Source organism: Microtus pennsylvanicus, chromosome 6, assembly GCF_037038515.1.
Source record: "Microtus pennsylvanicus isolate mMicPen1 chromosome 6, mMicPen1.hap1, whole genome shotgun sequence".
Taxonomy (NCBI): Eukaryota; Metazoa; Chordata; class Mammalia; order Rodentia; family Cricetidae; genus Microtus; species Microtus pennsylvanicus.
Window position 1 is genome coordinate 78,360,774 of NC_134584.1, and position 15,758 is coordinate 78,376,531.

The 15,758-nt window shown below is 47.0% G+C and overlaps 1 protein-coding gene across 1 annotated transcript in view; it reads right to left on the minus strand.

Annotated features, from left to right (window-relative positions):
- Ednra (endothelin receptor type A) overlaps window positions 1-15,758 on the minus strand; it is a 67,711-nt gene that overhangs the window by 24,680 nt on the left and 27,273 nt on the right. The window contains exon 3 of the mRNA XM_075976515.1: window positions 2,282-2,409. Coding sequence (XP_075832630.1) covers window positions 2,282-2,409 — 128 coding nt within the window. The remainder of the gene's footprint in view (window positions 1-2,281; window positions 2,410-15,758) is intronic.

The following is a 15,758-nucleotide window of genomic DNA, read 5'->3' on the forward strand; positions in this document are numbered from 1 at the left end:
GTTGTCTAGGTTCTTTGGGATTGTGAATTGTAGCCTGGTTTTTCTTTGCTTTATGTCTAAAAGTCACTTATGAGTGAATACATATTATATTTGTCTTTCTGGGTCTGGGTTACCTCACTCAATATGGTTTTTTCTAGGTCCGTCCATTTGCCTGCAAATTTCAAGATGTCATTATTATTTAGCACTGAGTAGTATTCCGTTGTGTAAATGTACCACATTTTCTTCATCCATTCTTCAGTTGAGGGGCATCTAGGTGGTTTCCAAGTTATGGCTATTGTGAATAACACTGCTATGAACATAACTGAGCACACATCCTTGGGTTATAATTGGGCATCCTTTGGGTACATACCCAAAAGTGATGTTGCTGGGTCTTGAGCATGCATGATCTTAACCATGGACCCAACTCTCTAGCCCCTTGCCTGAGAAAATTTTCATGAGACACCATGTTTATAAGCACATAAAATAAACACATAGATGAAACATTTACTGATAATGTGCCATGAGTAAATCAACCCAATTGTTTAGTATACATATAATTTTATTTACTTCTTATTATTGTGTGTGAGCATAGTAAGTGTGTGATCCGTCACAGGGCATTTGTAGAGGTCAGAACACAAGTTTGTGGAGTCAGTTCTTTACTTCCACTTTTATGTTGGTTCTGAACATGGAACTCAAATCACTGGACTTGCACTGTAATCATCTCACCGGCCCAATTCTGCCATTTATTAAAAATAAATTCAATATGGTACACTAATGATATGGGAGCTCTTGAGATCACTATTTTGGGCAGCTGGAGATGGCTTAGTGGTTAAGAGTGTTTTCTGCTCTTGAGGAAGACCCACGTTCAGTTCTCAGCACCCGTGTTGGACGGCTCACAGCCTACTAACTGCAGCTTCAAGGGATCCGATGCCCTCGTTTAGCCTCTGTGGGTGCCTGCATACACACATGTAAAATAAGATCATTTTTGTATTGTACCATGTGGACTAAATTCAATTGTTTTCAGAACTGACTGATTTTTTGATTTTATAATCGCCAGTGCTGCGAATATCTCTTTTTACAAGACATAGTACAAAATGGCAAGAGCATGTTTAGAGCTGTTTTAGAAACTGTTGGAAAGTCTGCTCTAATCCTTTTTTTTTTTTGAAACAGCATTGGAGCCTATCCTGGAACTAGCTTTTGTACAGCAGGCTGGCCTTGAACTCATACAGCTCCAGCTCCGCCTGCCCCTGCCTCCAGGGATTAAAGGTGCACGCCACCACTGCCCGATGCATTTATGATGTTTTAAAATGAAACTCAAAGAGCAGCTTTTAAAATCAAACATTCTAACCCAAGTCAAAGCAAATGTACTTGCTTAGCAATGATGGCAGGGGAATATTGCAAGTCTTTGTTTTCTGTAACTAAACCGTTATGTTTAATATGTACAACAAACACTGCAAATTTATATTATACTACTCTCTCTCTATATATATATATTGTGTGTGTGTGTGTGTGTGTGTGTGTGTGTGTGTGTGTGTGCGCGTGCATCTTGAATCTGGGCCGAGGTGTTCCAGGCAGTGTGTATCGGCCCTGTGTGACGAGAGCACACACACTGTAAAGTCACACTGTGCGTTCAGAACCAAGGCTACCGCAAAGCCGCTTGGTGCAGCAGGGGCAAACAGTACAGAGACACCTTCCGGCTCACTACACATTTGGTTTTGAGTTTATTTTTAGTCATCAAATGTTCAGAAACCTCTTACTATTCCTTTTGTTGCTGCTGTTGCAACTTCGGGTCTGCAAGCATCAGTTTAGGAAGCTCTTCCCCAAAGTCATTTGTGAGGATTATGGGTCTTTCAAACTGGAGTTCTTTCTTTTGTTGCCCTCGCTTGAAAAATAACATCTTACAACCTTGCGCATCATTGCGTGGCTCAAGCATTTGAAATATGACTCAACAGCATTTTCCTTTTCTTAATAATAATGGCATATCACCAGTCTAAAACATAGGATTTGCATATTCTAGGTCTCTTGTTCTCAGCAAGTTTATTCCAATATACTAATTTTATTTCTTAAGGAAGCCAAATTGTGTATCATTGGCAAATATGCTAGGTACATGTGGATGTACCAATGAGATGGATACCAATTGGCAAATGTGGGAAGCAATTCTAAACGCTGGGGGCAAGATTGTTAACGTCTTACCTCACTTGCCTGTGGTTAATAGTCGTCTGTGGCACTGACTCTCACACTCTTTTTCTGAGAAAGGTGACTTTCTAAACCTCTTTAGAGTGAAAAGAAAGTGGTTTGTTACCTGTCGACACTGAGGGCACAGAGATTCAGGACGGTGATGCCCACGGATGACTTCTGCAGGAAGGGGAAGAGCTTGCAGAGAAATACCCCAAAATCGTTGTGGTCAGAAGGCCAGCGCCCCGCCAACAGCTGAAAAGATGAGACAGGAATAAGAAATGGTGAGGCTGGTCCAGCATGCACGCCCCCTCCTCCACGTGTGTCCCCAGAGAGACTGGCCCAGAATGCACCCCCTTGTGTCCCCAGAGAGGCTGGCCCAGAATGCACCCCCTTGTGTCCCCAGAGAGACTGGCACAGAATGCACCCCCTTGTGTCCCCAGAGAGGCTGGCCCAGAATGCACCCACGCTTGCGTCCCCAGTTGCACTTTTACTATTGTGTGTGAACATGTAGCCAGATAGCAACAGTTTTCTCCTTTTAGCTTTCAAGCCCCCCCCTCTTTCCGAATATCTTTCGAAAGAAGCTTTTCCTTTGACCCAGCCTCTTCCTCAAGCACTATAACCGTCTTAACCAGCTTATCAAACTTTCCACAGAAACTTTGTCCAAGGACATCCACAGTCTTGCCACTAAAATGTTGTTCTGAACTCAGGTTCTTTGTGAACTTCATGAAAAATTCCATAACTGTGGCTGCCTAGTGTCTGGTACATGTAAAGGCACGAGGCACTATTTCCGGACTACCTTTTCCGGACTATGAGTTTCGGGCTGAAGCACCCTTGAAAACACAAGGATCGTGGTTTTAACGGCAACTTGCTACAAACTAGAATCAGCTCAAAGGATGGGGGATCTTTCAGTTCGCTCTGTCTTAGCAATAAAATAGGAATAAAAGGAGGGGGCACCATGGAAGCAAGCAGTGCAGTGCACAGCTTCCTGGCTTTTCTTTTTTATTACATTTATTTATTTATTTGTGTGAGTGTGTGTGTGTGAGTGTGTGTGTGTGGTGACAAAAGTGTTGAGATCAGAGCTGGTTGTCTCTTTCCATCCTGTGAACCCAGGGAAAAACTCAGGTCAGCAGGCTTTGAGGTAAACACTGTTGCCACTAAACATACTTTTTCTTTCTCTCTCTCTCCTTTCTTCTTCCCTCCCTCCTCCCTCCCTCCCTCCCTCCCTCCCTCCCTCCTTCCCTCCCTCCCTCCCTCTGTCCCTCCCTCCTTCCCCCTTCCCTCCCCCCTCTCCCTTTCTTTCTTTCTTTCTTTCTTTCTTTCTTTCTTTCTTTCTTTCTTTCTTTCTTTCTTTCTTTCGCTCTTGGGGTTTCTGATGAGTGCCAGAGATACATCTTTCCTCTTATTTACTAACACGTAAAATTAAAAACAGAATATTTTAAGATGGTGAGAATTAAGCTGTATTACATTTAGTCAATGACAACCAAACCAAATGACAAGTCCATCAGGTCTCCAAGTTTCCCACCTAAAGGCAACCCTTCCTGATGGCTATGTGGTTTCTTACAGAAAACTTTTAATGCAATATAGTCTTTGCCCTTTTCTTAAACAAACAGGAACATATGCAAAAATAATTTTAAAAGTTCAGTGTGTTTTCTTTTTCTGGAGCAATTTAATGGAAAGCACTATTACTTAAGAATAAGGTCTTGGGCTTTAAAAGGGCTTGGATGAAACAGTTTTCGCAAGGACCACGCTTGATTAGCAGCTATTTAGTATGATATCTCGGCCACGGAAAAGTAACTGCTGATTTCTTTAATGATCACAAGCGATGATCAGCGCCATGAGAGAAACAACAAACTGTCAAGTCGAAGTGACTCAAAGGCTCATTTGGAACATGGGAGCCATAGCTTATTTTTATACCATAGAAAGGCCTGTGTTATGAAAGTCTCACGTTGTGTCACTTTGAGAACAGTGTGTGGTTCCTGGTATGAGAGTGTGGACGGACTGCACCAGGGCTTCCATGCCTGCATCAGAGACCCTATGCACCAACTGCACCAGGGCTTCCACCCCTGCATCAGAGACTCTATGCACCGACTGCACCAGGGCTTCCACCCCTGCATGAGAGACTCTATGCACCGACTGCACCAGGGCTTCCACCCCTGCATCAGAGACTCTATGCACCAACTGCACCAGGGCTTCCACCCCTGCATGAGAGACTCTATGCACCGACTGCACCAGGGCTTCCATGCCTGCATCAGAGACTCTGTGCACCGACTGCACCAGGGCTTCCACCCCTGCATGAGAGACTCTATGCACCGACTGCACCAGGGCTTCCACCCCATCCTGCATCAGAGACTCTGTGCACCGACTGCACCAGGGCTTCCACCCGATCCTGCATCAGAGACTCTATGCACCGACTGCACCAGGGCTTTCACCTCATCCTGCATCAGAGACTCTGTGCACCGACTGCACCAGGGCTTCCACCCCATCCTGCATCAGAGACTCTGTGCACCGACTGCACCAGGGCTTCCACGCCTGCGTCAGAGACTCTGTGCACCGACTGCACCAGGGCTTCCACCCCTCCATGAGAGACTCTATGCACCGACTGCACCAGGGCTTCCACCCCATCCTGCATCAGAGACTCTGTGCACCGACTGCACCAGGGCTTCCACCCGATCCTGCATCAGAGACTCTATGCACCGACTGCACAGGGCTTCTGCCCCTTCATCAGAGACCCTAAGCACCGACTGCACCAGGGCTTCCACCCCTGCATCAGAGACTCTATGCACCGACTGCACCAGGGCTTCCAGCCCATCCTGCACCAGAGACCCTATGCACCGACTGCACCAGGGCTTCCACCCCTGCATCAGAGACTCTATGCACCGACTGCACCAGGGCTTCCAGCCCATCCTGCACCAGAGACCCTATGCACCGACTGCACCAGGGCTTCCACCCTTGCATCATAGACCCTAAAGTCATGAACTCAGATCATGACCTCATGTTCTGACATGAAGGAATGCAGGCTCGGAGTGCATATTCACGCTGTGATTTATTTTCCATTTCCAAAGTGTTGTGATCCAGCTGCCTGCCCTCACTCCCCCTGACCGGCAGGGGAACTTCCTTGTGGTCTCTAATTGACAAGGATGTTTGTGTTCTTTCTGGCCGGTGGGTCTCCACAGAAGGAAACTAAAGGTTGCTGTTCTTCACCTGAAAAGAAGCCTCCTTGTCTCAATCCCGTCCCCCCTACCCCGGCCAGTCTTGGCTATTCAGGCTGCGCTGGCTGCAGCACAAGGTATTAGTGCTCCAAAGTAGCGTTTCCACTATTTTTGTTAAGTGAAATGATGCACAGAGCATTGGGTGGGAAAGCATCAACTTAGGCTACATGGTGGCTGGCTGCCGTAAGCCCTCCTGTTGGTGACAGGTGCATAGCTTTCTAGGAGGTCCAGGGAAGATCTGGGAGATGACACAAGTCATGTGGGTAAACCCTCAACTTGTCTCCTCCCCTTTCTGCAGCAGAGTTCAGAGGAGCACCGCAGATGACAGAGGACAGTCCTCTCAGCAGGGGACACTGGCCTTTTTCTAACCAGCTGAAGTAGATGCTCATGCTAAGACTGCAAATTAATGTAAAAACTCCAATTCAGGTGGTTGATTTGGATTGTGTCAAGCCAACGTCATAAAATCGACAGGGTGTCTTTTCTTAAACCTGCTAGACATAGGTTACTTACAAATGTGTATAATCTGGTACACATATGAGGGCCTGTTTTCAGAATGGCTAAATCCCAGGCACCTTTATGTCCACTTCGGTATTTTGTACTTTTGTGCAAAGTGGTGTCTCATTTGGTATGCACAGTGTCAGTTTGTGCCGTTGTTTATCTAGAACATGCCTGACAAGCAGATGTAAGGGCAAAGTCTGGGACGAGCTAGATGATGTAACATCCTGCCCTAGCGATCCCTAGTCCTGGCAGGTAAACACAGTCCTCATTGTAGGTTGGCTTATTGTTACATCCCTTCCAGTGCTACAAGCTCAGTTTTTCTTTTTTTAACTTGTTGGCAGATTCAAGCTAATCACCAGGAGAAGCACTTCGGAGAAGTACTCTCAATATGAGGATTAATGTATGAGGATTAAGGGAGTTAGTGAAAACCATCCCAGCACCTGGGCCACAACCCAGACCTGTGCGGATCTGTCTCTCTTGGGAATATGAAACAATATCAGAATCTTCTGGGTGTTAAGGACTAGGAGGGATGTTCCTGACATCTAGGGAATAGATGCTGACATCTTGCAAGGCAGTTGCCAGTATCTCCTCCAAATAACCACCTGATGCAAGACATCAGTGCTGTTGAGGTTGAAACACACCGTCCCAGGAACTACACCAGAATCTCTGGAGTGGACAGAAGTAAAGAGAGGATGTGTGGGCAGCTAGGCTAGCTGCTTTGGGGGAGCTGCACAGCATCAAAGGCACCCGGAGGGCTCCTGACCACACAGACTGTTGTACTGTGTCCCAGAACTAGGGAGTCAGGAGCTCTGGGGTTGGGCATAGGCATTCCTAACTGCTCAGAGGCTCGGAAGCTGCTTCAGAACCAGTGTGCTAGGAGCTCCGTGAGCAGTGAGAATGAGAGTTGGTAGCCAGTTAGAACTGGACGAGCAGGGGAAAATATACAGTATATTTTACAATATACAATACGAGGGAGAAAGCCACTGTAACAGTTTGGGGATGTGGGGTTGACAGCTCATTTCCCTCACTGTCCTAAGGGCAGTGCACAGAGATACTCAGTCAATGCAACAAGCAGTCCAGTGTCTGGACCTCACTACTTGATGCTGTTTGTTTTTGCCCTCTGGTCAGGACAGAAGAAGAGGACTTCCTGATGCTGCATGATCTAGTGTGAGCTATTTAACGCATTGGACCTCGGTTTCTGTACCAATCAAATGGGGGTGGTCTCAAGCCTGCGGTGACGGTGCAATGGCCACTCGGGAGGCTCAGACAGGACAATGCTAATGTGAGAATCCTGCCATCTGAGCACATACTATCAATGCTATATTATTTTGGATTGCTATAATTTGTAAACCCAAAATAAACGCATGTGCCATTTATGCATGACTTTAGTGAGAAAATGAGTAATCTGAGTAACTGTGCGCCTGCTTTCTGACTCCAGATCTTACTTCCTGCCCCACTGAATCTCGTCACTCAGGCCCTGGTTTGTCGTTGTCACCACAGCTTAAAGCTGCACTCAGAAACCAGGAGCAGCTTTTCCTTTGTCCTGATTTCCCCCCACCCCTCTGGTAAAGCCGGGAGATTTTCCCTTTGTCTCACCACGCCCATCCTAGACAGGAATGAAGGATTTATGGACACAGTCTGCAATATTTAAAACCTCACCATTTAAAAAATGTTCACTTCCCCTGGAACATGCATTGTTGTGGGTCACTTGGAACCAGACAGACTCTAGTCCTTGAAGAGCAGGGACTGACTTGTTTCTCTCTTGCCCTCCACTCCTCTTTTTCCCTCTCCTCCCTTCCCCCTCCTCTCCTCCCCACCTCCCTTCTCATCCCCTCCTCTCCTCTCCTTCGTTCCCCCTCCCTTCTTCTTCCCTCCTTTCCTCTTCTCCCCTCCTCCTCTTCCTCCTTCCTTTCCCTTGACTCCTTTTTCTTTGCTTCCCTCTCCTTCCACTCTTAAGAGTCAGGATATACAGGTTGTTACACTATCAAGCCGTCGAAAAGATTATGGCCCCACTAGCACAGACTGAGATGATTTCAAAGCCTGTGATCCCACGACAGTGCTTTTAGCGAGAATATGAGTTCTGGCTATCTCCGCTCTCCGGTCAGAAGCTCCAAGATCAGTTGCTCTCATGACAAGAAAGGTTCTTGCCCCTCCATTATGTTTTAACCACCTCTGGACTGAGGCAGAGCTCACACAAATGTAGTAAAAGCTGGCATCTGTGCCATCCACACACAGTTCTTTGTCAAGGTTCCGATTGCCTCCCATGGTATGTGACATTCAGAGAAGGGGCACAGCTGTTTGCTCTGGCTTTGGGTGCTCTCAGTGACACGGGGGACAGAGGAAGCTTCCTTTCAGCTGTGGACCAGGTCTGACTTGTGCCTTCTCTGACCCACGGCTCAGGCACACTGGCTCACTCCTCGTCTTCTCATGTCTTCCTCTATAAATGATGGAGACTCTGGTAGCCGCCTCAGAGGACTAATTGCTACAGACAGCAGCAGAGATAGCAAAGAGCTTGACACAAGGAATGGTTTAGAAACGAGAAATGTAGTCACTGATGACTTTCGGCCAGCTCTATGTTTTGGTCTCATTTTGCTAAGGAGGTTGTCTAGCGTATGTTACTGGGACAAAATATCTGAGACAATCAAACTTAAGGGTGAGGCTTCATGTTTTAGAAGTCTGTGACTGCCCAGCCTCATGGTCTTTGGGCCTACGAGGCAACACTTCATGGCAGGGAATGTGTGCTGGAGAGAGCTGCTTACCTCATGGTATCCTGGAAGCAAAGGCAGAGGAAGAGGAGGGGGCCAAAGTTACACAGTCTTCTTCAAGGACATGCCTCCAATGACCTAACTTCCTTCTTCCAGACTTTTCCTTTAAAGGCTCTACCATCTGATAGTGTCATGGACTGGGAACTAAGCCTCCAATGCTTTTGTGGAGCAGAAGGTGGAGGAAGAGTGGGCAGGTACCTGGTACAGAGTCACAAGACCCCCATTCTCAAGGAATCTACTGTCTAGAAGACAGGCAGAAGTCATGGCACCCGAAGTTCTAAGCTACACACCTCAACGGAAGGAGTCATGTGATCTCACACGAAGAGCACACGACCCTGTTCCTCGATGGAAACTGTGAATAAAAGAGCACCCGCACCGTGTGGGTCAGAGAGCACCCGCACCGTGTGGGTCAGAGAGCACCTGCACCGTGTGGATCAGAGAGCACCCGCACCGTGTGGGTCAGAGAGCACCCGCACCGTGTGGATCAGAGAGCACCCGCACCGTGTGGGTCAGAGAGCACCCGCACCATGTGGGTCAGAGAGTACCCGCACCGTGTGGATCAGAGAGCACCCGCATGGTGTGGATCAGAGAGCACCCGCATGGTGTGGCTGGTGTCCATGACTGCGGTGGCAAGGTGCGTTGTTCAGGATGTGAAGCACAGGAGGGTGAACAGGGTGGGGTCTGAAGGTTGAGGGTTTGTCTTATTCCTCTGACTTGTGTTGGAAGCATAGAATCATTGCTACTATTTTTTTTAACTGTTTCTGTGGGGTTTTTTTTGACTGAGGCCTTTAATTTCTGTAATCTGAAACACATAGATGTTAATACTAACCAGAAGGAAGAGGGATTAGAAGAGAAAGAAATGATTTTTTTGTTGTAGTTGTTGTGAGCCATCTCTGCAGCCCAGAGGATGGTTTTTAAAGACAGATCCAATGTTAGGTGTGATGGCGCACACCCTTAGTCTCAGCACTTGGGAGGCAGAGGCAGGAGAATCTCTGTGAGTTTGAGGCCAGCCTGGTCTACAGAGTGAGTTCCAGCACAGCCAGGGTTACACAGAGAAACCCTGCCTCAAAAACAAAACAAAAGCAACCAAACAGAAAAACAAAATAAAACAGAGTTCCAGAGGATTTCCTACCCTAGAGGCTTCTCATACCACAGTATCATCTCCTGATGGGTAGGAACCAGAGTCTTTTCTTGAGTAACACATTCAAAGAAATGGACACAGAACCAAAGGACCCAAGACTTCCTAGATTGCAAACATAAAACCAAAGGATCACTGAGTGGAAAGAATATAATTTTAAAGCAGAAAAAAAATGAGCTATTGTTAAGAGTGAAATTTTACTATGTAACAATGAGTGTGTGGCCAGCGATTGGCAGCTTTGTCCCGAGCAGAGGTTCATGTGGCAAAGTGAATGAGACCTGACTGCCGACTGGAGACCGGTGATTTGTTGTAATAAAAGACGAGCAGAATTACTGACAGTCAGTGCCTTGAGGAGGATGTATAACAAGGCCTAAAACCTAATGGAAAATTTTAGACTTCCTTGTAATCCTAAGCCTCTGTGATAGGACCCTCTGGGGCTTATTTCAGATGAGCAGATGTAGACCTAGGTAGTAGTCTTCCCAGTGGCAACAGTTAGGAGACATGGAAGAGCATACCTGCAAACATGCAGTTGATGCACTGATTTAATGTAAAAATTCTTCAGAACTTAGAGTGTGCCATGTGTTCACAATCATCGTGTGTGTATGTGGAAACAATGAGTCTGTAAAGACAGCGTTGTGTGCATGACGACAAACAATGCCATATGTGTTCTGAGGACCATCAACGCTGTGGCCAATATGAAGGGGAAGAAGATGGGGGTGTTTCTGAGTATCTAGTAACAGGAATTCGTGTGAGAGTAAAATCACACTTCTGATAGCAGAGGCCTAAGTTAGAGTCAGCAAACTCAAGGGGACCTCACTATTCAGTGACTGCATGGGAAAATGACATATGCTTTAACAAGTCTCCCCTTCTGGCACCAGAAGCACAGCTAAGTGCTATGTGCAGTGCACAGAACATCAGAGTCACAAAAGGCCTATAACACAGAGGGAGGATGCAGCCTATGTGCCATGGGAGCGGGTGGAAACCTGGCTGCGGGCTTTAGCCCCAGCTGAAATCCTTGAGTCTTGGTTCTGGTCTTTGTCAGTTAAAAATCTCTGGACCAGAATTCACCCCTGACCCCAAATCCTTAGCAAGCTCTTAAATTATTTATTATTTTCACGTCCAAATGAAATTTGTTTGAAGCTATTGCTCCATTTCCTCTTAGCCTGACCACGATCCTTTCCCTGGTCTAGATGACTAATTCTCTTGCCTCTATTTCTCTTTTATTTCTCCCACAGATTACCTTAGTCTTTTATCCCTCTATATTTTCCCTACATGAAAGATCAAGGTTGTTAGAACTTGGGAAAGTCCACAGATGGAGCCACAAGATTGTATGTTCTGAGGGTGTGCAGCCTATTTTATGGTTTTCAAAGGAAAAGCTAAACCATCTAGTAGGTTAACTCAGTGGGCTATAAACATCACAGTGGAACTATTAGTGATTTCATAGACAATTTCAGTGAATTAATTTTGAGCTTCTATTCGTGGGTCTGCCAACATACACACTACTTTCGAGCTCTGAAGATGAGTTGGACTTGTTTTGTCCGTATCTTTGGGAGATAGCATGTGGTCCCACTGGTCAACGCAGTGCAATCTGATTTCAGTCTTCAAGCTCCATGAAGACGGTGAATCTTTTTAATCTCCTGGTTGACAAAGCCATTAGTGGTACTGGTGGATGTGTCTTTGGTACAATACCACAAATAGGCTGACATTTAGAAGATCGAGATGAATTAAAAGAAAAAAAAAACCGACCCAGGACTTGTCTGCCGACAGGCATGACAAAGCCTGTGACTGCTAAGGATGCGTGGGAAGCACAGCGGGCTTCCAGTGTGAGTGTATCGAGAGTTCATTAGTTCCTCAAGGCCATATCAAAGGCTTAAAATGCTGCCAGGGGCAGGTGGGTAGCATATTAAGAATAGTCATAATGATATGAAAAAGCTCTTAATGTTCTCTTTCTTCTTCAACTACTTATATGGGAGAGACCAGATGTGTTCATGTATATGTTTAAAACAAAAAAGCATAATTCAACCCATCCAAATCAGGAACTAATAGGAGAATTCAGCTGCGTATTATTACGCTGGACATTAAAGAGTTTTATTCAAATCCAAATTAGTGCCATTCTTCTCATTAAATATTTTGTTGTTTAAAAACACCCCTTTCTCAACAAAAATGATTAATATTTAATGGGTTTACCCTACTTTCTTGTGAATCAAGGCATATATATTCTATAGAATTCCAAGTTTTTACTTGTAATGTGGTACATTTCAATAGTCATAAAGAAACTAGCTGTACTTGATTGTTTTGACTCTTTTTACTTGTTACTCTTTTGGGCGGCCTGCTACCCAGTTCCCAAATAAACTGCCACAGAGTCTTAGCTTTCTTAAAAGTGCCCAGCCTTAGCTTGGCTTGTTTCTAGCCAGCTTTTTTTTTTTTAATCTTAAATTATTTCGTCTATCTTTTGCCTCTGGTCTTTTTTCTTTTCTTACTTCTGTATCTCTTACTTTCTCTTTCTCTGGGGCTTGCTGTGTGGCTGGGTGGCTGCCCCTGATACTCCCCCTTCTTTGTTCTCTCTTGCTCCTTCCTCCCTCCTCCCAGATTTCTCCTCCTATTTATTTTCTCTGCCGGCCCGTCCCACCTATCCTTTCTCCTGCCTTGCTATTAGCTAGTCAACTCTTTATTAGACCAATCAGGTATTTTAGACAGGCAAAGGATCACAGCATTACAGAGTTAAACAAACTCAATATAAAGGAATGTAACACATCTTTGCATCATTAAACAAATGTAACACACCTTAAAATAATATTCTACAACTGCTAGTTGTAAGGCCTCAATAGTGCTCTAAAAGCGTTTGTTTTTCTTTTATTTACGTGTGTCTCTGTGTGAATATGCACATATGCATGCGGGTAGTGAAGGACCTCAGAAAAAGGCATGAGATTCCCTGGGCTGGAGTTGCAGACAGTCGGGAGCTGCCTGAGGTGGCAGCTGGGATTTGAACTCAGGTACTCTGGAAGAGCAACAAGCACTTTTAACTGTTGAGACATCTCTCCAACCCCTTCAACAACTTTTAAGAATACAAAAATGAAGACAAAAAATTAGAGGAAATAAATCTAGATCAGTAAACTTATATATATTTTTACGTTTTTATTGGTGTGTGTATATTTGTATATATTTATGGGTATGTGGTGTACATCTGTGTGTGTTCGTGGTGTGTGTATGAGAGATATGTGTGTGGGGGTATGTTGTGGTGTGTCTGTATTTATGGTGTTTGATGTGTGTGTGTGGTGTGAGAGGGATATGTGTGTGTGTGTGTGTGTGTGTGGGTATGTTGCAGTGTGTCTGTATTTATGATGTTTGATGTGTGTGTGGTATGTGAGAGGGATATGTGTGTGTGTGGGGGGGTATATTGCGGTGTGTCTGTATTTATGATGTTGGATGTGTGTGTGGTATGTGAGAGGGATATGTGTGTGTGTGTGTGTGTGTGGTGTGTGTGTGGGTATGTTGTGGTGTGTCTGTATTTATGGTGTTTGATGTGTGTGTGGTATGTGAGAGGGATGTGTGTGTGGCGTGTGTGGGTATGTTGCGGTGTGTCTGTATTTATGGTGTTTGATGTGTGTGTGTGGTGTGAGAGAGATATGTGTGTGTGTGTGTGTGTGTACACACTCAGATGTGTGCATGTGTGGAAGGTCAGAAGACAACCTGCTGGAGCATGCTCTTTCCACCACCATGTGTGTTTCTATTTTAAGATGCAGATCATTGGGCTTGGTGGCCAGTGCCTTTTCCCACTGAACTATCCTGCTGGCTCTCAAGGTACTTTTAAAGATGGGACAACTCAAAGGGATAGAATTGCCACATAGCTTACTACAGATCACATAAAAACCTTGGTGATATTTTCTTTTGTTTGTTGTTAGGTAAGCAAACAAGCCATGATCTTAATTGGGAACTTGTGGCCATCACTCTTTCTTACAGTTGTAGCCTCTAGCCTCCATTAGCTTTCAGCATGGCAATCTGAAGAGGACAGTGTGGGGGAGGCTGGACGCCTTAGTGAGGCCGATGAGTCTTTGGGTTCATGATTGCAGAGGGGCTCTGCATGGGAATGAAAGCTTTTTCTTGTCACTTCTGGTTTCCTGGGATCTGTGCTTGCTCTGGATCTCGGCCTACACACGGGTGAGGGCACAGCACACGGGGCCTCGGCCTACACACGGGTGAGGGCACAGCACACGGGCCTCGGTTTACACACGGGTGAGGGCACAGCACACGGGCCTCGGTTTACACACGGGTGAGGGCACAGCACACGGGGCCTCGGCCTACACACGGGTGAGGGCACAGAACACGGGGCCTCGGCCTACACACGGGTGAGGGCACAGAACACGGGGCCTCGGCCTACACACGGGTGAGGGCACAGCACACGGGCCTCGGTTTACACACGTGTGAGGGCACAGCACACGGGGCCTCGGCCTACACACGGGTGAGGGCACAGCACACGGGGCCTCGGCCTACACACGGGTGAGGGCGCAGCACACGGGGCCTCGGCCTACACACGGGTGAGGGCACAGCACACGGGGCCTCGGCCTACACACGTGTGAGGGCACAGCACACGGGGCCTCGGCCTACACACGGGTGAGGGCACAGCACACGGGGCCTCGGCCTACACACGGGTGAGGGCACAGCACACGGGGCCTCGGCCTACACACGGGTGAGGGCACAGCACACGGGGCCTCGGCCTACACACGGGTGAGGGCATGGTACACGGGCCTCGGCCTACACACGGGTGAGGGCACAGCACACGGGCCTCGGCCTACACACGGGTGAGGGCACAGCACACGGGGCCTCGGCCTACACACGGGTGAGGGCACAGCACACGGGGCCTCGGCCTACACACGGGTGAGGGCACGGCACACGGGCCTCGGCCTACACACGGGTGAGGGCACAGCACACGGGCCTCGGTTTACACACGGGTGAGGGCACAGCACACGGGGCCTCGGCCTACACACGGGTGAGGGCACAGCACACGGGGCCTCGGTTTACACACGGGTGAGGGCACAGCACACGGGGCCTCGGCCTACACACGGGTGAGGGCACAGCACACGGGGCCTCGGCCTACACACGGGTGAGGGCACGGTACACGGGCCTCGGTTTACACACGGGTGAGGGCACAGCACACGGGCCTCGGCCTACACACGGGTGAGGGCACAGCACACGGGCCTCGGCCTACACATGGGTGAGGGCACAGCACACTGGGCATTTTGACACTTAGCTCAGTTCAATGAGACCCAGAGTCAAGCTAGTCACGGTACTCAAAGTGCCACACGACATCAGCCTTAAAGTGCCACCGTCTAAGTTGGCACTGGAGACTTCTATCTCATGCTCCAGCTCCTGCCTGAGCCACTGCCCAGCCGGCAGGGTTTGGACCAGGTTTTCATTCATCTGTCAAAAAATGCAAGTGAAAATGAAATGGAAGACAGTTGTTGCAATTCACCAATTCAATTCTAAAACTGAGCACAGCCCACCACCGCCAACGGTGGCCTCACTTTATTCTCAACCTGAACTTAGAAATCTCTTCCAGGATGATGGAATAGTTTGGTTCCACTTTGAACATTTTTGTGATGTACAGTAGCTTGGAGGAGTGTGCCATAGATTCTTTTTCTAATAATTAATAATAATCTGTATGAAGGTGAATGGATTTGGCCACTTTCAGGTGAATAAATTCTGAAGTTATGAGAGTGTAGAACTCACTGACTCAGAGTGTACATCACTGCCTGTAGGAAAATGTCGAGCACTCTACTCCGTTCTTCTGAGTTAGTGTCTTCTTTATTTTTAAGCATAAGTGAATGATTTATTGAGCATTTTGTTCTGAGACCCAAGGGATTTTCCAAATTATTCCACTTTATTTCACTATTCTTATAAGCAACACTAGGAAAGAGAGAGAGAGAGAGAGAGAGAGAGAGAGAGAGAGAGAGAGAGAGAGAGAGAGGGAGAGAGAGAGAGAGAGAGAGAGAA